This window comes from Camelina sativa, chromosome 14, assembly GCF_030686135.1.
Source record: "Camelina sativa cultivar CO46 ecotype springtype chromosome 14, ASM3068613v1".
Classification (NCBI taxonomy): domain Eukaryota; kingdom Viridiplantae; phylum Streptophyta; class Magnoliopsida; order Brassicales; family Brassicaceae; genus Camelina; species Camelina sativa.
The window spans coordinates 4079380-4104251 of NC_141893.1; the positions used below are offsets into that span (position 1 = coordinate 4079380).

A 24872-nucleotide genomic window follows, 5' to 3' on the forward strand; every position below is an offset into this window, starting at 1 on the left:
GTGAAAACGTATACTACTACTAATTAATTAATTTGTTTACTTACCTTAATATATATATATATATATATATATTTAATATTTTTGACCAAAACCTTGAGAAATTATTAAAGTTCATATAACAAAACTATACTACTTTTAACTGTTTTAACATAAATTCGATTTTCAACAAACCTTTTTCACATTTGAAGAGATAAAACTAAATTATCTACAGATGCGAAGACGATGAGGCCAACAAGAAGTCACAATAACACAGCGAAGACGATGAGGCCAACAAGAAGTCACAAGAACATAAATTGAGATCACACTGGTCTCCAACGCTCAAACTCTTCTTCGACTTCCTCTGATTCCTCAACAAATTTACGACTCTTGTCGTCTGAGATTTGTGACCTTCTTCTTTTTCTATGGTGATGAGGTCTCTCATTGTGTGTTTCTCTATCTGAACTCTCCTCACTTGATAAACCACTCTGACGTTTTCCTTTCCTGCTTCGATCAGAGTCAGGATCTTGGGACTTGTATCTGTGCCTCTCTTTGCTTTTGCCCCTATCTTCTTTATCTGACCGACGACATTCTGTGGGAGAAGTAGTCTCTACACTTCTCTTCCTGTTATTTTCTCCATTAACTCGAAGGTCTGATCCTTTATGCTGACGATGTCTACTTTCAGTTGAAACTTCCGCGTGCGAATATCTTGAGCTGCTTCTTTCATCCCGATGTTTCGATGTACGAACCCTATCATGTTCATGACTCTCCTCACGGTCAGCTGATGACCCTTCCCTACTGTGTTTTCTTGAACTCCTGTGGGTTTTCCTGTTCTTTTTAGCGTCCATATGTTCTTGAGCTTCTGAATCTGTCCCTCTTCTGGCTTTTCGTCTGTGACCCGTTTCTCTCCTATCATAGTCATCTCCATCAGGAGAATCATCATCAGAATACCTCCCATGGATTCTTGTCCTTATCACCTTATTATGTCCAGGAGAGTGTTCAGACCATCTGCTATCACGATGCCATGTGTCCTTCGCATGCCGTCGCTCTTTATACATCTCCCTCTCTAAACTCCCATCTCTGCTAGGACTGTCATCTCCATCATTATTGTTCTCGGCATGCCTACTAAGTTTGTCTCCACGAGTATTGTCCCGGGTATCACCATGATTGTTACGGCTCCTATAAGAAGGCTTAGATCCACCGTTTGCATGTTCATGGTCCCTCAATCTAGATCTTCTTGAAGGTTTCCTAACATGGAAACAAAACACATGAGCATGACGCTTCTACACCAAATTAAGCATGCACGAATCACGATATAGACTGATACGTAAGTTACCGATGAGGGTCCTCAAAATTTAGAAATCCAACTATAAAGCTACCTACCTGTGTGAATCTGTTGGTAGATCTGATCTCGAATCGTTCAATGACCCTAACGATTCATGCTCCATGTGGTTTTCATCTGAATAACCAAATAAAGCGGTCATTTTGTGAATCCAGAATCTTGGAGGTGGTCTGTCATGGTCAGCCCATTCGTACTCTCCACCAGGATTTCGGAAACAATGAATAAAATTGCAAGCAGAACCACGAGAACAAGTCTGTAAAATATATGAATATCATGAATTAGAGAGATAAGCAAGAAGTTGGGATCTCAGATAAGAACCAGATGAAGAGTCATACTTTAAGCCTGGACTTCATGTACTCCCCACATATGGCAACTTTCCATCTTGAGATGTTGACAAACTCGCATTTTACCTGACGAGGATGTGCAATAATCACGAATATAAATGTCAGCAAGCTGAAAGTACCAGAAATATTGCACAGGAAGTCCCTAGACCAAACCGTTAATCACATTTTTCAATGAAAGGAAGTTGGAAAGGTCTCCAGACTAACAGTGTACCTGTTTACCAGCAAAGTATCGACCATTAATGGACTGGTAAGCAAGAATAGCTGATTCTAATGATCTGTAGTGTACGTATACATTGCCCTTCAAGTGGAATGAGCCATTTCTACACACCTGGAATGGATATAAATTTTGGTTTTGAGAAAAGAAAGGGTAGGACAAAAGGTTGGAAAGACAACACATATCTACCAAGAAGTTTTATTCTCAGAAACAGGGTTACATTTGGTCATTTGATGATGAGAAAAGATGCCGGGAACCACTAATTTTCAAAAATGCCTTGCCTAGTGTCAATAGTGTGGCTTGCAGGTTCAAGAACTTACATTCACATTTAGTATAAATTGAATCTATGGCTAAATGGAAAGAAAAAAAAAAAAGAGGGGGAAGAGAAGGAGCAGAACAGAATCGACAGACCTTGAAATTAATAAGTTCTCCATACTTTTGAAACTCTGTATGAACATCTTCATAAAATTCTTCATAACTACGTTCAGCCTCCTCATCTGTATACTGCAAGGAAGCCGGAAAAAAAAGAGAGTAAACTAAACTAAGTGGTTAAAAGGACGGAAACAAGGTGAATAAAATGCATGTGATGTCCATTAGTTTTAATATCAAGCAAACCGGGATAGCTACGGCCTTACTAAATTATAACTGCATTAGTTTCTGTTCAGACACTACTATCCCAAAGCAGCCAGCACGTATGAAGGACACTATTCTGTTCTTAATTCAGGAAAATCAAGCAATTCAGAGGTATAGAGAATCGGATGAATCATTTGTTACATATCACCCACTCCCACAAGCAAATTAGAAAACACTCAAAGAACAAAATATGAAACACTGACAAACAAGCTACAGTCTCTGGTACTGCTATCAGGGCAAGAGAGGGCACAAATAGAGAAGGCCACAGTTTCTGTGATCGAGATAACAATCACATAATAGCTAATCTATCAATCAGGTAGGATACAAAGAAGTGAATCGCAACTCCAACCCCGCCCAGGTTATAATCATGCACCTCCACTGAAGGGAAGCCATCAATGTCTGATGTAAGTTAAAGAAGAGGTAACAAGGATCAAAGAAAAATCAAGCAGCATAATTCTGTAAATTCAAAAGCACACCGCAAAACAAAACAGAAAAGAGGCATAGGAACTGTGGTAATGTTGATTCAGATAATGAGAGCGGAGAGTGATATAGAAGAACTAATTATTATCAGGATACTAGCATCACGAGATGACAGCGGTTACAGACCTCAAGCCCCTCATCCTGTTCCCAAGCAATACCAGGACCATTATACATGTTCTTCATAAGTAGCGTGCACGATTTATTGGGGTAGAAATGAACTCTGCTACAACGCGGGCCAAACCGACAAGCTCCAGTTTTCAAATGAAAAGGACAACGAGATTTATCCTGGGGAGTAAGAGGATAACAACAAAGCGAAGTTAGTAAAAGAACATAAGAATGATAGCTAACACTAATGCAATCTCAATCAAGGAATACAAGAAGCACCTGCTCAGTTCCAAAGTTGGGTACTTCTTGCGCAACATTCTCCAGACTCTGTTGCGCAGAACTAACATTCTGATAGTTGGCACAAGATTCAGTTCCCGGAGGTAGAGGATTTGATGTAGGCCTGTCAGAAATCTGCAAAACAAACTCCGCATTGGAACTCTAGAAAAAAAAAATCAAAACGCTGAAGATGGCAAGTTCACCTAGATGATGGTTTACCTCGTTTCCATCTACCTGAACTACGGGCTTCTTTGGAACCCTCACTTTGTTCTTTCTGAGAATGATCTCGTTTCCCTGGAATATAATTTCTGGAGGCCCTTCTTCGATATATTCATATTCACCATCCTCATCCTCGCCACACTCATCGTTCCCACTAGCCTGCCAAAAGAAGCAAAAGGGGCTATGCAATTTAAACAATGAATTTGGCAGCAACCAAAGTGGGAGCATCAATAAGATATGAGAACCCTAACAAACAACAAAGCAGTACCTCAAGCTTTCTCAACTCGTCTAGATCCTTCCAACGCCTCTCTTCCTCTTCCCGCTTGGCTTCTTCTTCCTCTTCTTTCTTCCTCTTAATCTCCATAGCCTCTCTCCAAGCTCTCTCACTCTCCTCGAACTCCTTCAACTCCTTCTCTCTCATCCGCTCCTCCTCTTCCTCAATCGCCTTCAGCCTCTCCTGCTCCGCCGGATCGTTCAACTTAGCCTCCGCCTCTTCTCTCTCCTTCTCCGCTATCTCCTTCCTCACCTGCTTCCTCTTCAATTTCTTCATCGCTTTTCGCTTCTCCTTACGACTCATCTCCGCCGCTTTCTCTTTCCTCTCTTCAAAACCTTCCATCTCCCCCGCCGCTTCTTCTTCCTTTTCCGGTAGCGTTAACCGCTCTCGCTTCCCGGTGGTGGAAACACACAATTTTAATTTGAAGGGTATAAAATTCGGTTACATTGAACCGAAACCGTATGGTAAAGAAATCGACATAAAATTGGATCAAACCAATTCGGTTAGATTGAACCGAAACCGTATGGTAAAGAAATCGACATAAAATTGAATCAAACCATACCAAACCGGAGAACCCTAGTTGGTTAAATCATCTGAGATTCCAATTGCAGGTTTTGGGGATCAAGCCGATTGTAAATTTCTCCACTTTCGTCTTCACACTTTTGATTGGTAACTTTCTCAAAAAAAATCGAATCTTTCTCCATCTTATATATACAGCGACGGTTTCACCGGATGCGAGATACGAGCACCGTAATCAAACTTATTCCTTTGTGAGTAACACTGCTTAAATTACTCGTCTTTTTTGTTTTTGGGTTTCGTATACTTTTTGGACTTTGCATACTAAATTGCATGCGTTGTTCTTCATTCTCGGGTTTCAGATTGTCTCTTGAAGACGCACTTCATCTTCTCCAACGTTTCTTCAACTCTTCAAACCAGATTAAGCAGATTCACACTATCCTCTTTACGAGCAACGCATTGGTCGCTTCAAGATGGAAAACGAAATGCGTCTACAACACTCTCATTCGGTCTTATCTCACTACAGGACAATACAAGACCTCTCTTGCTCTCTTCACCCACATGCTTGCAAGCCAAGTCCGACCAATCAATCTCACTTTCCCTTCTCTGATAAAAGCAGCTTGTTCATCTTTCTCTGTTTCTTATGGTGTTGCCTTACATGGCCAAACTCTTAAACGGGGTGTTCTATGGGACCCATTTGTTCAGACTTCTTTTGTTCGATTCTATGGTGAAGTCTGTGATTTAAAAAGCTCGAGGAAGATGTTTGATGATATTGTAGACCCTTGTGTTGTAGCTTGTAACAGTTTGCTTGACGCTTGTGGAAGAAACGGAGAGATGGATTTTGCTTTCGAGTTATTTCAGAGAATGCCTGTAAGTGATGTGGTTTCTTGGACTACTGTTATCAATGGGTTTAGTAAGAACGGGTTACACGCCAAAGCTGTTATGCTTTTTGGTGAGATGATGATACAGAATGAGTGTGAGGTAATAACACCCAATGAGGCAACTTTCGTTAGTGTGCTATCTTCTTGTGCTAATTTGGATCGAGGAGGTCTTCATTTGGGGAAGCAGATTCATGGATATGTTACAACGAGAGAGATCATCCTCACTACTACTTTGGGTACTGCTTTGCTCGATATGTATGGAAAAGCCGGTGACTTGGAAATGGCATTGATCATTTTCGATCAAATTCGTGATAAAAAAGTTTGTGCGTGGAATGCGATAATATCAGCTCTTGCCTCCAATGGTAGACCTAAGAAAGCGCTACATATGTTTGAGATGATGAAATCGATGTATGTCCATCCAAATGGGATTACTTTACTTGCAGTACTCACAGCCTGTGCTAGGTCTAGACTCGTGGACTTAGGTATCCAGTTGTTCTCTTCCATATGTGGCGAGTACAAGATCATTCCAACATCAGAGCATTATGGTTGCATTGTTGATCTCATAGGCAGAGCTGGACTATTGGTTGACGCGGCCAATTTCATTAAAAATCTGCCATTCGAGCCTGATGCTTCTGTTCTCGGAGCTCTTTTGGGCGCCTGTAAGATTCATGAGAACGCTGAGTTAGGAAAAAGAGTAGGTAAACAGCTTATCGGACTGCAACCTCAACACTGTGGCCAGTATGTGGCGTTGTCGACGTTAAATGCTTTGGATAGCAATTGGTCAGAAGCAGAACAGATGAGGAAAGCCATGACAGGAGCTGGAATTCGGAAAATCCCTGCTTACAGTGTGCTGTCTTAAGGCTTGAGAAGTGAGAAGCACTGTGTGATCTCTGTTCTGTTCTACTATGTTCAGTTCACTCATAGCGGCTTTCTGTAGAATTCTTTGATAAAGAAGATCAAGAGCTTACTTGAAGACTAAATGTCAGCAAAGCAGCGTCCACCAAGCACTCTCTTAAGGTTATTCTTCTGTTCTGACGTTAACCTTGACGGGAACAAGATCACAAAGTAGACTTGGAGGTCTTTTCTTTCCAAAGGGTCTTTAGTGGGCATTTTGTCGTTTGGGATCACAATCTCTTGACCCTGTTTTACAATATCCAGTTAAGAGTTGTTGAGCGTGAAGCCGGTTAAAGCATCTATAAGAGAGACCTTTCTTCTTGAGAATCAGATGAGATAAATATGACTACATATTCTCTTTTTTCATACATGCTTGCTCGAAAGATAAACAACTTTTTTCAAAAGATTCAATAGGTGAAATAGCCTGATTTTCCGGAGGCAGCCAAATCTGAGTTGGTCCTGGCAAAGGAAGGCCTATCTCCTTCACTGAGACTGCTTTTTCGTAATGCGGAGGCCAGATGCTCTGAGCTGGTCCTTGCAAAGGGAGGTAAATCTCCGACACGTCTTTTCTTGATATAGTAAACCGGTATATCTCCTACACGATTCATCTTCTTGAACCAATGACTGATGGTCTCAACTCCAAGATAGGAAAAGAGTACTGTCAACGATCCACCGGCAACAGATACAATGGCTGGAAACAACCATCGTGTTCCGTGTAAATGTGGTATGGTTACCCAAGATGCCGCTACATAAGCCGTCGCCATGAACCCTACAGAAACCCACATCATCCTGTGTGTGGCCACCAATAATCTCTTTAAAGGTTTCCTCTTGAAAGGTATGATGCTAACAAGTAGAATAACGATGCACAACGATGTGAACAGTGCGATGTTGTTGCATATTGCAAAGACTTTGAACGCTGCTGTATTGCCTACAATCGATTTCCCTCTCCATGGACCATCGTCGTAGACGCCGCCAGGAGGGTTTATCCCACCGGCATAAGAAACTGAAGCAATTAGGACTGCCACGATCGCGATCGTGTTTCTTGCATTTTGTAAGGCCTCTATATGCATCTCATATTCCATGCTCTTACGACCTCTTTCCGCTTCCCCTTTCTTTGTCCTCTTTATCTCTGCTATCTCTGATGTTTTTGTTTCGATTAGCTCAAGCAACCGTATTATCTCGTTCTGTTTAGAGCTTTTGCAGCTAACTAAAGTTTTAATGCGTTCCAGAGATCGTTTATGGAATGGATTGGAGTGGCTCTCAAGTACTTCAGTGTTCTTAGAATCCTGCTCGGTATCGAACCTCAGCCAGCTTGATAGCAACTCAAAGTCTTCCGCTTCTTGAGGGAGAAGGTGAGAAGCTGCAAAACCCATCTTGTTCTTGTAGCTGATATCCACGATCTTCTTACCAACAATGTAACGTATCAGCTGAAATTTATTCAGTAGGGATATGTCAGAGGAGATACCACAAAATACAAGAAATTCTGAAGCAGAACTGAATCATATTCCTTTTTATTTCTCTATGGGGTTCCTAACATAGAGCATATCACAGGTCAAAAAATGTGTAACTAAAATATGCTTTGGGTTTATACAGGGGAAAGCAACGACGAAAAGTAGAAAACTACTCACCGGAGCACAACAAGCGAGGGAGGCAGCAATATGTAAAACAGTGTTGCCATTTTCATCAGTTTGCTGCAAAAGATCTTGGCTATTAATGCCCACACTCTCGGCCATGAAAACGAAGGCATCTATGTTTTTGTTTCGTGCAGCGAGATGAAAGACTGTCTCTTTTGATGGCGTGAGAAAGCCAAAAGACAACGGAGCCTTTTCCAGGAACTCTTCCAGGATTACAACCGAGCCTCTGAGGACCGCCAGATGCAGAGGTGATAAACCATTGGCGTTAAGAGCTTCTTCTAGTCCTTTATCAAGGCCTAACAATATACTTGTCAGTTCGAAGTCCCCTCTATCACAAGCATGATGCAGAAGTGTTGATAGCGAGCTGCCTTCGACCACCCAAGCTTCTTCCCTAGCTAGGTATGGGAATCTCTCTAGTATAATTGCTGCAATACCTGACAATGATCCGAACACACTAATGAGCCAGTGTGAGTTTATGTAAGATTACGGAAAAATGTTGAGCATACAGACACGTGAAACTTACAGGTGGATCCACTTGATAGGGCGAAATTGAGTTCATCAAGGCCGATTGATGGTGTCTTTTCCGCAACGAGTGTGGCAGCCTCCATGGAAATGCTGCGACAAGCTAGGTGGAGGGGTGTTTGGTTGCTATTGTTGCGTGCGGAACAAGCTTCTAATCCAAACTCTAACATGGTCATAACTATGTTAACTTCTCCAAGGAGAGCAGCGAGATGCAAAGGTGTGTTTCCGTATCTGTTTCGGGAATAGAGGAGGGAAGGTCGGAGCTCAATAATCTTTGAGACGAGTTCTCCATGTCCATGCTTGGCAGCCATGTGCAACACAGTGTTGCTGTGTTGTTCATCGCATCTCTCCTCCAGCCACGAATCTCTCTCTGCCACCAGACCCAGAAAAGCTGGAACGTCGTTTCTTAGGATCGTTTGGAAGATCGGCTGCATCTTTTCTCAAGAAAATGAGAGCTAATTAAAAGAGTAGGAGTCCTTTACCTTGGGAGAGGGAGATCCCAAGTAGTTTATACAGTATATCTTTGTTATGATGACTAGTAGATGATAAGAGTTTGGAACTTTATTGATAACAAAACAAAAAGTATTAATAAGAGTCTGGTGGTTGTAGCGTGTCCTAAAACGCGTTTTATAGTCATTGTAACCAAAGGCAGAGGGCAGCCTATTTCTTTTTTCTCGTTCGCGAGCAATTTCTTTGACTTTCCCACAAGATAATAAGTGAAGACGTGACAGGACGACCAAATCCAATTATATTTCTGTGAACGAAATAAAATGTAATTTGTAAGATTATTTCTAGGAAATTCTTGACGAAATTGTTTCTAATTTTTCCTTATTTCTAAGAAATTCTTGACAAAAATTTTACAATCTCTCCTTATTTTCTTAATTACATTATACAGTATTTTTTAGCTTTTTTATTCAGACCATTAACAAACATATAGAGTCAAATAGAAATAGGCCAAGTTCTACTTCAAAAACAATTCTGATTCCGGTTTTTTGTTTTATTCATAGACACAAAGGTAAAAAGGTTACAAACAAAAAAAAACCTCATATGCATACTGCATCAGAATGTTAGATTATCTATCAACTAATGAACCGATGGAGGATGAGGAAATGTACTCAGAAAAAAATCACTTAGATAGTTTTTTGCACTTCAACCTAGTGTTATAAGTTCAAAATGGAAACTAAATGAGTGACTTATCTACTTAAGTTATAGTGTATTTATGGTTTGCTTTTGATGACACGTTGAGTGTATATTTTTTAAGCTCACTGGTGCACAAGATATTCACTTAATCTACAAGTTTTTTCCAGTCCTAAATTTCGTCACATCATGCGAAGTACCGAATATATGTAGTGTGCATTCCATTTCTTTGTCCAAATTCAAAATTTATGGTTTGATTTGAATCCATTTCCGCAGGTAAATAATCAACAATACTTTCATTATTGATGTTTATTTCAACTACCACGATATCATATTCGAAACTAAATACCGCTACATTTTCCCAGCACTGTTCCCATTAGATGAAGTTGAATTCTAGTTTCACAAAAAAGCTTAAGGGCTGGTTCGCCATGATCAAGTCGAAGGTGTCCAGTGTTTTTAAGAAGTAAGTTGGGTTTCCTGAAGAAATAAAGTTGGGTTACTTTTGCTTTGTTCTGGTACTTTTTATGAGGTTTGGGTTTTTATTTGAATCCGGTGGATTGATTTTAATCTATTTGGAGATCATATCAAAAAAAATATATATTTTTTCTTTATTAATTGATGTAGTTTTTCTTCAAAATGATAATTTTATATACAAAGCAAGGCAAGGTAAGGTTGTGCGTGCGGCCTTAAATCCAATATACTCCTTTTGTTTCATATTAAGTATTATTTTAGGATTTTTCACACATATTAAAAAATCATTAAATTTTCTATTTTACCCCTTATTAATATATTATACAATTTTTTTTATTGGTCAATGCATAAATTAGTAGGGATAAAATTGGATAATTTACCAAACATCTACATTGGAAATACAAAGTGACACTTATTTTGAAACAAAATTTACAGCCTAAAATGACACTTAATACTATGAAACGGATGGAATATAAAATACTCGGCCGCTTTTCTGATATTAATGTTTAAGTAGTTTAGTGGTTAGGTGAGTGTTATATAATGTGTAGTTGAGCTGTTCGAAATTTCGAATCACACCTATTTCGAGTAGACCATAAGAGATGGAATTTTACGATAACAAAACAAAAAAAAATTAGCATGACTTGGCTTCTGGGTTTTCTTTCTTTTTCGATCTTCTTATTTCTTGACGAAATTGTTTTCAATCTTTCCTTATTTCTAAGAAATTCTTCACGAAATCTTTTGCAATCCTTTCCTTATTTTCTGAATCATATACAGCATTTTCGTTTAAAGTTCAATCTTTGCTTTTCAGACCAGTTTACTCTCTCTTTGTTCCTATCTCACCATTAACATAGAGTCAAATAGGCCAAGTTCTACTTCAAAAACAATCCGTTCTAGCCTCATCCGATTCCGGTTTTTGTTTTATTTCATAAACACATAAAGTTTACAAAAACCAAAAAAAAAAAAAAAAAAAAGAACTCAAATGTATGTACACTGAAATGACTACAGCTTTTCTGTAGTTAAAAGAAGATTCAAGTACTTTACTCGAAAACTAAAAATGTCAACTCATCAGCTTCCACCAAGAACTCTCCTGAGGTCATTCTTCTGTTCTGACGTTAGCATTGACGGGAACAAGATCTCAAAGCTGACTCTGAGGTCTCCTCTTTTCAAAGGGTCTTTAGTAGGCATTCCTTCATTTGGAATCACAATCTCCTGCCCCGGTTTTACAATATCGAGAACCGGGATCGTTAAGTTCCTCCCGTCCAGAGTCGTTACGCTAATCGTGAGACCTGTTAAAGCATCTATAAGAGAGACTTGCTTCTCCAGAATCAGATCATTACCGTCTCTTTTGAATACCGAATGCGGTTTCTCATCCACCACGAATATGAGATCCGCAGGAGTGACACCAGGTTCTTGGTTTCCTTTCTCCGGGAAAGTGATCTTAGTCCCTCTCTTCCAACCTGGTTTTATGTCTATCTTCAAAATCTCTTGGACTGTCTTTGGCTTCCTGTAATAAAAACATCATATCAGAAAGACAAAATCAAAGCTCATATTGCTCCCTCCACAACAAGATCAGTCACAATCACTTCTTCAGAACCTTGTAGTAGCTACAAACTCTAATTGGGAAACAGATCATCAAACAATGTAAAAGGAAGCTTATCAGACAATCTAAGGAAGCATCATCAAAACCTAATCTCTCATTCACTCTACGAGATCGATCAAAGGCTATTAACGAGATGAAGAGAGAAAACGAACCCGAAATCATCAGGAACAACGCGAGAGATACGCATCTTCTTCTTGGCACCTTTGTAGAGCTCCTCAAGAGTGCAAGCCAATTTACTCTCAATAGCCGGTGCCTTCCTATTCGCCGGCGGCGGAGGCGGAGGCGTCTTTTTGTTCGTCGGCGGCGTTTTTCTATTAGCCTGACTCCCTGCTTCTGCACTTTTAAATCTCCGGCCAACACCATCGCCGCCGCCATCTCCACGTGTCCTTCCGCTACTCCCACCGCCAAAAGCATCTCCAGATTCGCCGAAAAACTCCGCGAAGATATCCTCAGCATCACGAGGATAATACCGGAACTCGGAGTTACTAGAAGAGTAGCTCCGCTGCTGCTGGTGATGCTGCGCCGCCGTCTCCGCCGCGGTAGGTAAATCTGTAGATTTAAGACCTTCTTCCCCGTACTGATCGTAGATCTGACGTCTCTGAGGATCGCTGAGGACGTCATAGGCTTCGGAGATCTGCTTGAACTTAGCTTCGGCTTCTTTCTTGCTGGTAGGGTTTTTGTCAGGGTGCCATTTCATCGCCATTCTCCGGTAAGACTTTTTGAGATCATCTTCGTTAGCGTTTCGATTCACCTTCAGTACATTGTAGTAATCGACCCCCATTGATCCGTCCGTCCCTAAAAACAAAAGTCAAAACCACGAAATCGAGATAATCTCAGGTGAAATAAATCGAGCAAACGATTCGAAATTGGAAATTTTCACAGAGATTGCAGAAAACAAAATAAAGGAACCGGATTCGAGATTTTGTTTGAAATCTCAAATCGGAAGAGAGGAATGAAAAAAAAAAAAAAAAGGAAGAGTGGAGTGCGTGTAAGGTAGTAGAAAGAAGAAGAAGAAGAAGAAAGAACATGTTGATTGTTTGACAATGGAGAATGACAAATATATTCTTAATGGAGCCACGTGGCATTTATTGTCACTTATCTTTAAACTTCATCTCTTACTACTATTTATTGTGGCCGGGTGAATGAATGTGGTAAAAACGAGGAAAGTTCACTTTCCTTTTCCTTTTTTTTTTTTTTTTTTTTTTTTAATTTTTTATTAGACAAAAATTCTCTTGATAGCTTAAATGGAATTTACGTATTGCGACAAATTTGTATCCCTTTTTTATATAATTAATTTAGGTAATGAAATCTAAAATAACCATATTTAAATTAAACGAGAAAGAATTATTACTTTATTTAGCCGACAACAAAATAAAAACAGATGCAATAATTAAACCGACCAAACCAACTTAATCTAGAGAATCAGAGTATTAATTGTGTAATGTATAATAACAGGCGGCCAAGTTTGGTCAGAATATTTGACTAGTGGTTTTGATAATTTACAAAAAGAAATGTTTACGGCAAGTCTAGCTTGATCTCATGTATAATATATGTTCGGAAGTGCTTGAATCATGCCGAGGAAAGTGAAGATTAGTATTATGAACTTATCCATATGATCTCATTAACACCATGTAAGTGTAATACCTAGGTATTCAACATGTATCACTGATCTAAATACTTTGCTCTGTCTTTTTTAACTCCAATAAATTTCCAACGTATATGCAAAATACATAAAAGCTATATTTGGATGTGCCTTTGGTTTTATTACACTTCACAGTACAACATAACTTACAATCTTACATCTTAGTAAACCCATTCCACACCAACATAACTTACATGCATCCTAGTAAACCAATTTCAATACCTACAGCCAAGTTTTGCAATCTCAGTCCCCAAATTCGATATCCCCTTGACTTTAGGACTGCTGCCTAGGAAAGACCTTCCTTGCGAATTCAGCGAGCTTCGTAATCTCGGGCATAATAGGTTCCACAGCGGGATCATTACAAAACCGCTCTGCCCATTTGGACAGAGAAGGAGACTCGCTCTCATCAAGAAATTTATGGCCGGCATCCAACTCGACGACTCTCAACCAACCCAAGAAGCTCCCCAAGGCAATGTCGAGGTACCCGATATGGTCAGTACTCAGTACCGTTGAAGAACGGTTTTCCTTTGCTGCAATCCGCGAATGCTTTCTCAAGAAGCTCGGTCCTTTCTTCGACTTCAGCTATGGCTGCTTTTTTCTCTTCTTCTCCTTGAGCTGTTAGGATACTTCTCAGAGAGAAAAACCACTTTTATAAATATCCAATTAAGACAGCATACAAGATTTTAAGATTAGCTAATTAATGCCACAATATGTATCGTAGAGATTAGAGAAGATACTGAACAAAAATGTCTAACTTCTTTCCAAAACTAAGTTGTTAAAGTTGACTCTGGGTATAGAAGTTAGCTGAAGCTGGACTAGTCCAATCCTATCCAGTTTTAATCTGTTATATAGTGTTACTAGTTACTACAGACTCTTAACCGGATTAAACTGCTACAATTTTGGGGATATACTAAATTCACTAAAAGCCACATAATCTGTTAATTCCCAGTATAGTTGTAATTAAATGCAAATGATCAAAGTGAAAACAGTAAGTGAAGGAACAAAATCAAACTATGAACCTTATCGTCTATGTAGGAAGCCCAAAAACGAGCGATGGCCTTGTCGTAAGGATGAGACGGGAGAATGGACGGTCCAGATGAGTTCCAAGCCTCGTCGATGTACTGAACGATGATGTTGGACTCACAAACCGGTTTGTCAGCGTGAATCAGAACCGGTATCTTCTTGTGAACCGGGTTAGATTTGAGGAGCAATTCGCTTTTTGAACCGAACGTCTCCTGGAGGAATTCGTAGCTAATAGATTTGTGGTGGAGAGCGATCCTCGCCCTCATGACGAAGACACTCGCCCATGAGCCTATCAGCTTCACGTCGTCGGTCGCCATTTTATCCCGCAGCTTATTAAGAACCGTGTCCGAGAGAGAGAGAGACTTAAATTTGATCGTATGGAGTCGGCTCGGTTTCAATCAGAGGGTTTTAGGTGAATGAAAAACTACAGACTTGTAAACTAGTGGATCATATAAATTTCAGGCCCATTAAAACGAAGACCGACTCATAGAAATTTCAGGCCCATTAAAACGAAGTCCATTCTCTCTCTAACCGCCCCGTATATATAAAAAATATATAAGCAACTATTCAAAATATCTCGACCCACGGACGTCCCTAGTTTGTATTCGCTCCAGGTACAAGTTCTCGCTCCTTTTATCTCTCACGGTTTCTTAGAAAATTATTCGGAAACCCTAGACGATTACGGCCGTGTTCCTCTCTCTCTTGTCTTTGATTTCCGTACTAGCTAGCTAGATTAAAGTCCTTACTACTGTGATTTGAATTTGGTTATAGTGTTTTTGAAAGGTATTTAGTGATGGAGGCGAATGGTGATCCGACAGCGGTTTTTTTGGCTCATCAATACGTGTCCCATCCCTAATGGATTTGATGCTCGTTGGGTCCGTCCGTCTATAAAACGTTTTTTGAGGAACCTTGGCTACTCTGGTCCCCTCACCGTCACTGCCGTTGGCGTACTATCAGGCGTCCCTCTTGACATCCTGGAAGGACTCTATTCCAGTGGAATCTGTCTTGCTGACGTCCTCCACGACGGTTAATATCATTCTCTCATATCCTTTTATTTATACCTTTTCTACAGTTTTTCTTTGAAGAATCCTTTTAAAGTCTTTTGTCTTTCTGTTTCAAACAGCATGCTGGCCAAGCCCTGGGGATGTTATTTATAATTTTACCCATAAAACTACACCTCCAGCCAACATAATGGTAATATCCGGTCCAGGAACCTACCCTTGTGTTGTTCCTCGCTTGCTAGGTGATGGATTCAACGTTCTTCAGCCGTTTCCAGTTGAGTCTCTCCACGGCTTTTTTCATCCAGGTCTGTGTTTTTCCTCTCTCACCCTATAGTTTTATTTTGTTGGATTAATAACCAGTGGCTAAATTGTCTAATCCCCCCCCCCCCCCCAAAACAGATTCATGTGCACTGGAAACCGTGGAATCTGCCTGGTGGGAATGCTTTATATGCTCACATGATCCTGAACAAGGCTTTGATAATTATACCAGACATCTCGCCTCCGAAGAACACCACGAGATGGTAATGAAGCATCCTATCCAACCCCTTGCAGACTGTATTTAATTGTATCAAATACATTTTGTCTTTTGTCTAAAACATTTACCTAGTTTTTTTTTTTCCATTTGTTTTTCAAGCTATTTCCGAAAGTGACACGTCTGAATGGCCTACCCATGGCTCCCCGTCCGCCTTTTGCTACTAACCTGGTGAGGAAGCAACCACAATCACATTGAGATTTCTGAATTTTAGTTTTGTTTGCCTATATTTGACCTCACCCGCAGATGGGGTATTTTCAGCCTCGTATGCATGAATTGCGGCGGCCAAAGAATTTGGTGATGCAACCAAATGGGTGTCTTGAGATATGTTTCTTGGAGGAGGCAACATCCGTCTGTTGGGACCTCAACGCGTGTCCCCTTCCCTTTCACTGTGATGCTCATAGGGTCGGTCCATGCATCAAACGGTTTTTGGAGAGTTTGGGCTACTCTGGTCCTCTCACCATCACTGCAGTTGTCTTTCTCTCAGACGTCCCTATTGAGACCCTGAGGGGACTCTATTCCACTGGAATCTCTCTTACGAACGTCCCCTACGGGCTACGGTATTTAATATCTCTCATCCTTTGTGCCTTTCTACTGTTTTCCTTTATGCATATTTTACAGAGACTCTCTGTTCCTGAAACAGGTTCCGCAGACATTTCGACTCTTATTTCTGAGTCTAACGATTTGAATCGACCTCCAGCTAATATAATGCTCATATCCAATGAGAGAATCTGCTTCTCGCCTTCTTTGTCTCTCCAGCTAGATGCGGCGGGATACAACCTTATTCAGCCGTTTCCGTATCCTTCTGTTGAAAGCTTATTATTTCACACTCTCAAAGGTGTGTGTCTCTCCCTGTGTTGTTGTTGTTGTTGAAATAACCAGCAAAATCTGCTGCTTAACTAGCTGGCTACCCTTTTTTCCAGGTGCACACGAGGAAGATAGGTACAGTGAAACGAGTGAATTAGCCCGCTGGTTTTGCAGAGTTTGCTTCCCTGGTTTTACTTTCCAAGGCTTTGATAATTTAACCACGCATCTCCAAAGTAGTGAACATCAACAGAAGGTAGGTAACCAACCATCCTGTCCAAACCGGACAGACTTGTTGTATCAATACATTTTTTTTGTTAACACGTCCAAGTATTTCCGAGTCATAACGACCTCTTGCCACAAGTGGTTTCCCTTTCTCACTTCTTGTTTTGTTGCAGGTGTCGGACGTGCCGCCTATGAATATTAGACTTAAATACATGGTTCAACCACTAAGTGAGTGTCTTGACCTGAAGGCTGTTACAGTGGTCTTTTGGGACATCAATTTGTGTCCCATCCCCACTGGAGTTGATGCTCGTTTGGTCGGTCCGCGTATTAAACAGTTTCTGGAGAAGAGTGGCTACTCTGGTCCTCTCGCCATCACTGCCGTTGGCGCACTAAAAGACGTCCCTAATAGCATCCTGGGAGAACTCTTTTCCAGTGGAATCACTCTTAATAACGTTATTGGAAATGGTTAATATCTTCTCATCCTCTCCTCTTGCTTTTTTTTACTGTTTTCCTTGATGGATAGAGAGATTCCTCAAGGCTTTAGTTTCTGAAACAGGTTCATCATCCATTGCGGATCTTATTTTCGAGTTTAAAGTTATGAATCCACCTCCAGCTAATATAATGGTCATATCCGATCCCACAATCTTCCCTTCTCGGACTTCTGTCGTGCTACAATCCTCGGGATACAACCTTACTCAGCCGTATCCGTATGAGTCTCTTCAAAGCTTTCTTCCGACAGGTGTGTGTTTGGCTCGATTTCACAGTGTTGTTGAAATAACCAGATAATCTGTTGCTGAACTGGTTTACCTTTTTTTCTCCACAGATTCAGGGGAACTTGACTGCAGTGAAACGGGTGAATCTGCCAGCTGGGTTTGCTCAGTATGCCGTTCCCCTCCTGACCCAGTGTTTGAGAATTTCACCACACATCTCTCTAGTCAAGTACATGAACGGAAGGTAACCAGCATCCTAGCCAAAACGGACGTACTTTATTGTATCAATACATAAGTAGTTTCCATATATCCTCATTTCTAGGTTTGTTTGCCTAATTCTGACCAATTTGTTTTTCAAGCAGACGTTGGACTGTTTGCCTAGGAAGAATAACAGATGCTGAGCTGTTTGACTAGGAATGCTCCCTAACATGGTGAAGAATCAACCGAAGGCAAGTTTTAATAGCTGTGACAACGTTGGGATTTTAAATCTTTGGAATTCTGGGGTTTTCTTAATGACCCAGAGAAGACGAGAGACTCGAAGGAGACAAGTTCAATGTAACGTTCAGTGTACACACTAAGGTAAAGCCATTTATAAATCAGTACCACTCTTAATTTATTCTTGCAAGATTAAAAAAAAAAAAATATTTCACCAGCAACTTAAGGCTAGCCGCTTAATTGTATCATCAAGAAGATGTGGCTAGCCGCTAACTCGACTCTTAACCACTTTTATACATATATTCAATTAAGACAAGATACAAGATTTTTAAGATTAGGTAATCCCACATTATGCTTAGTAGAGAAAACACTGAACAAAATGTCTTAACTTCTTTTAAGAGCATCTCCATCGGTAGGAGTTTAAGAGTTTTTTTACGTAAGCTTTTAAGTAAATTCTTAATTAAATTAAAAACGATTTTGCCGACGAACGACGTTACGGTCGCCGTGGTGAAGAAACCGGCGAATGTTGTATCATATGGTTGTGTAGAAGCAATTAGATCAATATCTTCAAGAGATGTCGATTGAGGAAGAAGAAGATAAACCTCTGGTTTTATATAAATCAACCTAAATTTTGTTGGAATCTTCTGGTAAAGCTCCTGCATCTTCTGACGTTTATGTGTCATGAACTTATGATTCTGGCATGTAGAATTGATTGAAACAGAACTTATTAGCATTCTCTGTTTTGATTCTGAAGATTGTTGATTTTAATTATGCTTTCGATTTTTGAACTTTGATAATGGAACATTACTACAATAGTGAATAGATCTGTATAAGTGTATTCTCTGTTTTTGAAGTTTTTGTTGGTTGTGATTCACAGAGAAAAGCATGGATTGGTCTATGAAAGATTTCGATTCCAAATTCTACAAGGTGAAGAAGCTATAGAATTGAATTCTACTCAATTCGCTATTTGATCGATGATAAGCTTTTGCTCCTGTTTATTGAGCTGTGTGTTTCTCAATTATGTAATACTTTAAAGGCTTTTGTTTATTTGGCAGGCTTTATTTGTACATACCTCCAACGAACGATGGCTTGAAGCCTGTTGTAGTTTTCATCACTGGTGGAGCTTGGATTATCGGGTAAGCAATGCCTCTTCCTTAAGCTACGTACGTATTTTTATGCTCATAAAAATTTGGCTTAGTTTAGATCAAATATTAACCAAGCATTCCCCTGTCTTTGGTACAGAAACCTCCCTCAGGGAACCATTAGTGATATGGTAAATGATGCCACTCAAAGGAATCTCATTTGTCTGTAATAATATTTCTGCTTTTGGAGGTGATCCTAACAGGTTGTTTGATCTCATTCTACGTTCGGTTCAGTTTTTCTATCTTTCACCGGCTCTTGTAATTGAACCGCGTCTGCTTGCGTGTGTAGAATTTATTTGATGGGGAAATCAGCTAGTGCACATATCTCTTCTTGTGCTCTCTTCGAACTAGCTATTAAAGAATCAAGAGGGCAGAGCATCTCATGGAGTGTGTTTTTTTTTTCAGGTTTGAACTCTCTGTTCTCTACTTAGCAATATGTCTCTCTGCTCTCTGTCAAACATACGCTTTGTGTTCTTCAGTGTGATCAAGCCGTCATGGTTTCATTCGTTTCAAAGTCATAAACATTGTGTATTTTGTTTCACTGTGATCAATGGATTGATCAGTTTGGTTCGGTTTGATCAGAGGGTTTTTTTAGGTGATGGATAATGAAAAATTACGAATTATATAAATTGCAGGCCCACTAAAACGAAGACCGACTCATATAAATTGCAGGCCCATTAATGAAGACCGACTCTCTCTAACGGTAGGTAGTCTTCCCCCGTATATATATAACTTCGACGGACGTCCCTAGTTTTAATTCGCTTCAATCAGGAATTTTGAAACCCCCAGTCGATTTCGAGATCCAAAACCTTGCTTCAGGTACAAGTTCTCGCTCCTTTTATCTCTCACGGTTTCTTAGAAAATTATTCGGAAACCCTAGTCGATTACGGCCGTGTTCCTCTCTCTCTTGTCTTTGATTTCCGTACTAGCTAGCTAGATTAAAGTCCTTACTACTGTGATTTGAATTTGGTTATAGTGTTTTAAAGGTTTTTAGAAAGATGAAGGAGAACGGTGATGCGCCAGCGGTTTTCTGGGACATCAATAGGTGTCCCATTCCTAATGGATTTGATGCTCGTTGGGTCCGTCCGTCTATAAAACGTTTTTTGAGGAACCTTGGCTACTCTGGTCCCCTCACCGTCACTGCCGTTGGCGTACTATCAGGCGTCCCTTTTGACATCCTGGAAGGAGTCTATTCCAGTGGAATCTGCCTTGCTAACGTCCGCAACAGTTAATATCTTCTTCTCTCATATCCTTTCATATAATTCCTTTTCTACAGTTTTTCCTTGATAGAATCTTTTTTTTTTTAAGTCTTTTGTCTCTCTGTTTTGAAACAGGTTCCGTTTCCGTGGGTGCTGACATTATGTTAACTGATAAGAATCCACCTCCAGCTAACATTATGGTCATATCCGATCCAAGAACCTTCCCTTGTTTTTCTGGCTTGCTAGAAGCTCAGGGATACAACATTCTTCAGCCGTTTCCATATGATTCTCTCCACAGTTTTTTTCATCCAGGTCTGTGTTCGTCCCTCTCTCACCCTATAGTTTAATTTTGTTGGATTAATAACCAGCTTATCTGTTGCTAAATTGTCTTCTCTCCCCCTCCACCAGATTCATGTGCACTGGAAGCCGTGGAATCTGCCTGGTGGGAGTGCTTTATATGCCCCCATGATCCTCCTGCCCAAGGATTTGACAATTTCACCACGCATCTCGCCAGCGAAGAACACCACCAGATGGTAATGAAGCATCCTATCCAAACCCTTACAGACTGTATTTAATTGTATCAAATACACTTTGTCATTGTCTAAAACATTTACCTAATTTCTCACTTCCTAGTTTTTTTTTTTTTGCATTTGTTTTTCAAGCAATTTCCGAAAGTGTCACGTATGAATGTTGTGGGCCTACCCATGGCTCCCCTTGAGTCTCATCTGCCGATTGCTACTACCCTGGTGAGGAAGCAACCAAACTCATTATATATCTGATCACATTGAGATTTCTGAATTTTAGTTTTGTTTGCCTAAATTTGACCTCACCCTTTGTCTTTATTGATGTCCTACTGGACGTGCAAGCAGATGGGGTATTTGCATCCTCCCATGCAAGAATGGCGGCGGCCAAAGAAGTTGGTGTTGCAACCAAATGGGTATCTTGAGACATGCTTCTTGGAGGAGGCAACATCGGTCTTTTGGGACCTCAATGCGTGTCCCCTTCCCCTTCACTGTGATGCTCATAGGGTCGGTCCATGCATCAAGCGGTTTTTGGAGAGTTTGGACTACTCTGGTCCTCTCACCATCACTGCAGTTGGCGTTCTAGCAGACGTCCCTATTGAGACCCTGAGAGGAATCTATTCCAGTGGAATCTCTCTTACTAACGTCCCCTATGGTTTGAATATCTTCTCAACCTTTGTCCCTTTCTACTGTTTTCCTTGATGCATATATACAGAGAGTCTCAAGTCCTCTGTTCCTGAAACAGGTTCCGCAGACATTTCGCGTCTTATTTCTGAGTTTAAAGATATGAATCGACCTCCTGCTAATATAATGCTCATATCCAACGAGAGAACCTTCTTCTCTTGTTTGTCTGTCACGCTACAATCGATGGGATACAACCTTATTCAGCCGTTTCCGTATCCTTCTGTTGAAAGCTTATTTCTGACAGGTGTGTGTTTGTCCTCTCTCCCTGTGTTCTCGAAATAACCAGCAAATTATGCTGCTTAACTGACTACCTTTTTTCAGGGGAACATGAGGAAGATAAGTACAGTGAAACGAGTGAATCAGCCCGCTGGGTTTGCACAGTTTGCTTCCCTGGTTTTACTTTCGAAGGCTTTGAAAATTTAACCACGCATCTCCTAAGTAGTGAACATAAACAGAAGGTAAGCAATCAACCCGGACAGACTTGTTATATCAATAAATAATTTTGTTAACGTTCAAGTATTTCTCAGTCAAAAACCGACCTCTTACCACAAGTGGTTTCCCTTTCTCACTTCTTGTTTTGTTGCAGGTGTCGGACCACCCGCCTATGAATATCAGACTTAAATACATGTTTGCACCAATACGTGACTCTCATGACGTTGAAGGCAGTTACAGTGGTCTTTTGGGACATCAATATGTGTCCCATCCCCACTGGAGTTGATGCTCGTTGGGTCGGTCCGTGTATTAAACAGTTTTTGGAGAAGAGTGGCTACTCTGGTCCTCTCACCATCACTGCCGTTGGCGCACTAAAAGACGTCCCTAATGGCATCCTGAGAGAACTCTTTTCCAGTGGAATCAGTCTTGATAACGTTGCCTATGGTTAATATCTTCTCATCCTCTCCTCTTGCTTTTTTTACTGTTTTCCTTGATAAATAGAGAGATTCCTCAAGGCTTTAGTTTCTGAAACAGGTTCATCATCCATTGCGGATCTTATTTTCGAGTTTCAAGTTATGAATCCACCTCCAGCTAATATAATGGTCATATCCGATCCTAATATCTTCCCTTCTGAGAATTCTGACTGGCTACAATCGTCGGGATACAACCTTATTCAGCCGTATCCGTATGAGTCTCTTCAAAGCTTTCTTCCGACAGGTGTGTGTTTGGCCCGATCTCACAGTGTTGTTGAAATAACCAGAAAATCTGTTGCTGAACTGGTTTACCTTTTTTTCCCACAGATTCAGGGGAACTTGACTGCAGTGAAATGGGTGAAGAACCTGCCAGCTGGGTTTGCTCAGTATGCCGTTCCCCTCCTGGCCAAGTGTTTGAGAATTTCACCACGCATCTCTCTAGTCAAGTACATGAACGGAAGGTAACCAAGGTTCAACTATTTTTTAGTCAAAACTGTTTCTTACTACACAAGTAGTTTCCCATTCTCATTTCCAGGTTTGTTTGCCTAATTCTGACCCCATGTGCATTTGTTTTTCAAGCAGACGTTGGGCTGTAGGCCTAGGGACTAGGAAGATTAACAGATGCTGGACTGTTTGACTAGGAATGCTCCCCACCATGGTGAAGAATCAACCGAAGGCAAGTTTCAATAGCTGTGATAACGTTGGGATTTTAAATCTTTAGTTCAGAATTTTGGGGCTCGAAGGAGCCAAGTTCAATTGTAACGTTCAACATACCCCTAGCACACTAAGATATAAAGCAATTTATAAAACAGTACCACTTTTAAATTATTCTTGCAAGATCTCAAGTCTCAACCCACAAATAAATAAAAAAAACTATTTCACCAGCAACTTAGGCCTGCGGCTTGGCAAAGATCTTCTTTGCGAATTCAGCAAGCTTTGCAGTCTCGGGCATGACAGGTTTTACAGCGGGATCGTTACAGAATAGCTCAGCCCATTTGCATAACGAAGGTGTCTTGGCCTCATCAAGAAGTTTATGGCTAGCTGCTAACTCGGTGACTCTCAACCAAGCCAAGAAGCTCCCGAGGGAAATGTCGAGGTAACCGATGTTGTCACCGTTGAAGAACGGTTTTCCTTTGCTGCAATCGATGAACGCCTTCTCCAGAAGCGCATTCCCTTCTTCCATTTGCGCTATCACAGCTTTCTTGTCTTCTTCTCCTTCAGCTTTTAGGAAATTTCTCAGAGCGACAAACCACTTCATTCATTCGTGTTGATTAATGTCGAACATTGAAAATAAAAAAGGTTAGCTTTAACAATGTAATGAAAATTACATAACAAAACATCTATTTTTAACTTACAACTAGTTTCTTGAGTTCTCGAAAACTGTGTGTTTCCGTTTGTATATGCATTATGCAGTTGTGTTTACTTCACCATTTAAATTAGACTAATTAAATTTGCAAAAACTCTGAACTAAGTAGATTTAATTTTCTTTCTTGTGAGCAAGTGAAGAAAGGAAAAAACACCTTTTCGTCGATGTAAGCAGCCCAGAACCGAGCCATTGCCCGGTCGTAAGGATGAGAAGGGAGAATGGACGGTCCAGATGAGCTCCAAGTCTCATCGATATACTCAACGATGATGTTAGATTCACAAACTGGCTTATCAGCGTGAAGCAGAACCGGGATCTTCTTGTGGACCGGGTTTGATTTGAGAAGCAACTCGCTCTTAGACCCAAACGTCTCTTGGAGGAACTCGTAGGGGACAGACTTGAGGTTAAGAGCAACCCTCGGTCTCATCACGAAGGGACTCGCCCATGCACCGATCAGCTTCACTTCGCCGCTTGACATGATCACCTCAAGATCTGAAACAGAGGGCTTTGGTTAGTGTGAATGTGTGAGAGAGAAATGTAATGTTTTGACACGTTCAAGCGTTAACGTTGGATCGGTGTGGCATTTATATGGAAGGGATAGATAGGGTAGGTAAATTTTATGGCGGTGATAGATAGTGAAGAAGGGCCAATTTAGAGCTTGACACGTATATTAAACGGTGGGAAAACGTTGAAAGGGTCCATCACTTTATTGTGGTCGACGAGACGACATTTATATGTGTGGCTACTATTGAAACTCCGGCAAATGTTCATCTTCACTTGTTGAAATTTGTTTTTCATGCTTAAGATAAATTCGTATTAACGATGAAGGGTCCATCAGTTTATTGTGGTCGACGAGACGAGATATATATTTGTTGTAAAGATTGACGATGTGACGTTTATTTGGAGTTTTGTTTTTGCCAACTAATTAAGTGATATAAAATTAAATGAAATAATTGAAATGATTGAGTGATAATTACACATCTCAGGGAAGAAAACACACAAATTCACCTAAGAAAAACAAAACATGTCATGCATCACAGGACCACACGAAATGTGAAACATTGAATTGCAGTCGCGAAAAAAACCCCTAAATAATATTCGTCTCAATTTTTTTTTTGGTTTTGTTCTTATGCTTTTAATTAAGCTCATTGTTTCCACTCATTTTTTC

The 24872-nt window shown here is 40.4% G+C and overlaps 9 protein-coding genes and 1 pseudogene across 18 annotated transcripts; 5 read left to right on the forward strand and 5 right to left on the reverse strand.

Annotated features, from left to right (window-relative positions):
* Positions 1-93: 93 nt before the first annotated feature.
* On the reverse strand, positions 94-4545 carry LOC104739645 (zinc finger CCCH domain-containing protein 5). 6 transcript variants are annotated; one of them, XM_010460076.3, is made up of 9 exons: positions 3858-4545; positions 3605-3748; positions 3374-3505; positions 3116-3274; positions 2288-2380; positions 1874-1990; positions 1654-1728; positions 1360-1571; positions 94-1224 (listed from the first exon to the last, which is right to left on the reverse strand). In XM_010460076.3, the coding sequence occupies exons 1-9, from the start codon at positions 4203-4205 to the stop codon at positions 300-302; spliced, it is 2205 nt and encodes a 734-aa protein (XP_010458378.3). In that variant the 5' UTR covers positions 4206-4545; the 3' UTR covers positions 94-299. The 6 variants fall into 6 exon arrangements, with proteins under 6 accessions (XP_010458378.3, XP_019091735.1, XP_087341647.1 ...); XM_019236190.2 differs by having other exon boundaries at positions 3590-3748; positions 3858-4495; XM_087485521.1 differs by lacking the exon at positions 1874-1990 and having other exon boundaries at positions 3590-3748; positions 3858-4495.
* Positions 4478-8931, forward strand: LOC147927813 (putative pentatricopeptide repeat-containing protein At1g10330). Of its 2 annotated transcripts, XM_087485526.1 has the most exons (5): positions 4478-4633; positions 4742-7205; positions 7384-7506; positions 7748-8187; positions 8314-8931. In XM_087485526.1, exons 1-2 carry the CDS (start codon positions 4596-4598, stop codon positions 6117-6119), a joined length of 1416 nt encoding a protein of 471 aa, XP_087341652.1. In that variant the 5' UTR covers positions 4478-4595; the 3' UTR covers positions 6120-7205; positions 7384-7506; positions 7748-8187; positions 8314-8931. The 2 variants fall into 2 exon arrangements, with proteins under 2 accessions (XP_087341652.1, XP_087341651.1); XM_087485525.1 differs by having other exon boundaries at positions 7748-8931.
* LOC104755243 (uncharacterized) lies at positions 6468-8850 on the reverse strand. The gene is made up of 3 exons (XM_010477592.3): positions 8312-8850; positions 7783-8222; positions 6468-7581 (listed from the first exon to the last, which is right to left on the reverse strand). The coding sequence occupies exons 1-3, from the start codon at positions 8742-8744 to the stop codon at positions 6562-6564; spliced, it is 1893 nt and encodes a 630-aa protein (XP_010475894.2). The 5' UTR covers positions 8745-8850; the 3' UTR covers positions 6468-6561.
* Positions 8932-10809: 1878 nt separating the features above from the next.
* Positions 10810-12607, reverse strand: LOC104739646 (uncharacterized). The gene is made up of 2 exons (XM_010460077.3): positions 11671-12607; positions 10810-11422 (listed from the first exon to the last, which is right to left on the reverse strand). The coding sequence occupies exons 1-2, from the start codon at positions 12297-12299 to the stop codon at positions 10984-10986; spliced, it is 1068 nt and encodes a 355-aa protein (XP_010458379.1). The 5' UTR covers positions 12300-12607; the 3' UTR covers positions 10810-10983.
* A 583-nt stretch (positions 12608-13190) lies between these two features.
* LOC104739647 (glutathione S-transferase U18-like) lies at positions 13191-14582 on the reverse strand (annotated as a pseudogene). Its single transcript, XR_015580470.1, has 2 exons — positions 14180-14582; positions 13191-13806 (listed from the first exon to the last, which is right to left on the reverse strand). The product of XR_015580470.1 is annotated as a glutathione S-transferase U18-like (transcript).
* A 278-nt stretch (positions 14583-14860) lies between these two features.
* Positions 14861-15914, forward strand: LOC147927814 (uncharacterized). The gene is made up of 4 exons (XM_087485532.1): positions 14861-15209; positions 15307-15489; positions 15584-15705; positions 15819-15914. Exons 1-4 carry the CDS (start codon positions 14987-14989, stop codon positions 15912-15914), a joined length of 624 nt encoding a protein of 207 aa, XP_087341658.1. The 5' UTR covers positions 14861-14986.
* Positions 15915-15941: 27 nt separating this feature from the next.
* On the forward strand, positions 15942-17947 carry LOC147927815 (uncharacterized). The gene is made up of 6 exons (XM_087485531.1): positions 15942-16554; positions 16640-16776; positions 16919-17210; positions 17302-17484; positions 17569-17699; positions 17818-17947. The coding sequence occupies exons 1-6, from the start codon at positions 15963-15965 to the stop codon at positions 17854-17856; spliced, it is 1374 nt and encodes a 457-aa protein (XP_087341657.1). The 5' UTR covers positions 15942-15962; the 3' UTR covers positions 17857-17947.
* Positions 17899-23524, forward strand: LOC109128602 (uncharacterized). Of its 3 annotated transcripts, none has more exons than XM_087485528.1 (18): positions 17899-18034; positions 18768-18817; positions 18946-19026; positions 19133-19235; positions 19322-19437; positions 19668-19735; positions 19804-19851; positions 20009-20259; positions 20367-20543; positions 20640-20764; positions 20894-20977; positions 21101-21407; positions 21498-21680; positions 21758-21894; positions 22023-22312; positions 22403-22585; positions 22669-22802; positions 22924-23524. In XM_087485528.1, exons 8-15 carry the CDS (start codon positions 20031-20033, stop codon positions 22152-22154), a joined length of 1374 nt encoding a protein of 457 aa, XP_087341654.1. In that variant the 5' UTR covers positions 17899-18034; positions 18768-18817; positions 18946-19026; positions 19133-19235; positions 19322-19437; positions 19668-19735; positions 19804-19851; positions 20009-20030; the 3' UTR covers positions 22155-22312; positions 22403-22585; positions 22669-22802; positions 22924-23524. The 3 variants fall into 3 exon arrangements, with proteins under 3 accessions (XP_087341654.1, XP_087341656.1, XP_087341655.1); XM_087485530.1 differs by lacking the exon at positions 17899-18034 and adding an exon at positions 18325-18537; XM_087485529.1 differs by lacking the exon at positions 17899-18034 and adding an exon at positions 18353-18537 and having other exon boundaries at positions 19804-20259.
* On the forward strand, positions 22444-22978 carry LOC147927816 (uncharacterized). The gene is made up of 3 exons (XM_087484682.1): positions 22444-22585; positions 22669-22802; positions 22877-22978. The coding sequence occupies exons 1-3, from the start codon at positions 22444-22446 to the stop codon at positions 22976-22978; spliced, it is 378 nt and encodes a 125-aa protein (XP_087340808.1).
* Positions 23142-24479, reverse strand: LOC104739650 (glutathione S-transferase U17). The gene is made up of 2 exons (XM_010460079.3): positions 23862-24479; positions 23142-23593 (listed from the first exon to the last, which is right to left on the reverse strand). Exons 1-2 carry the CDS (start codon positions 24180-24182, stop codon positions 23231-23233), a joined length of 684 nt encoding a protein of 227 aa, XP_010458381.1. The 5' UTR covers positions 24183-24479; the 3' UTR covers positions 23142-23230.
* Positions 24480-24872: the final 393 nt, after the last annotated feature.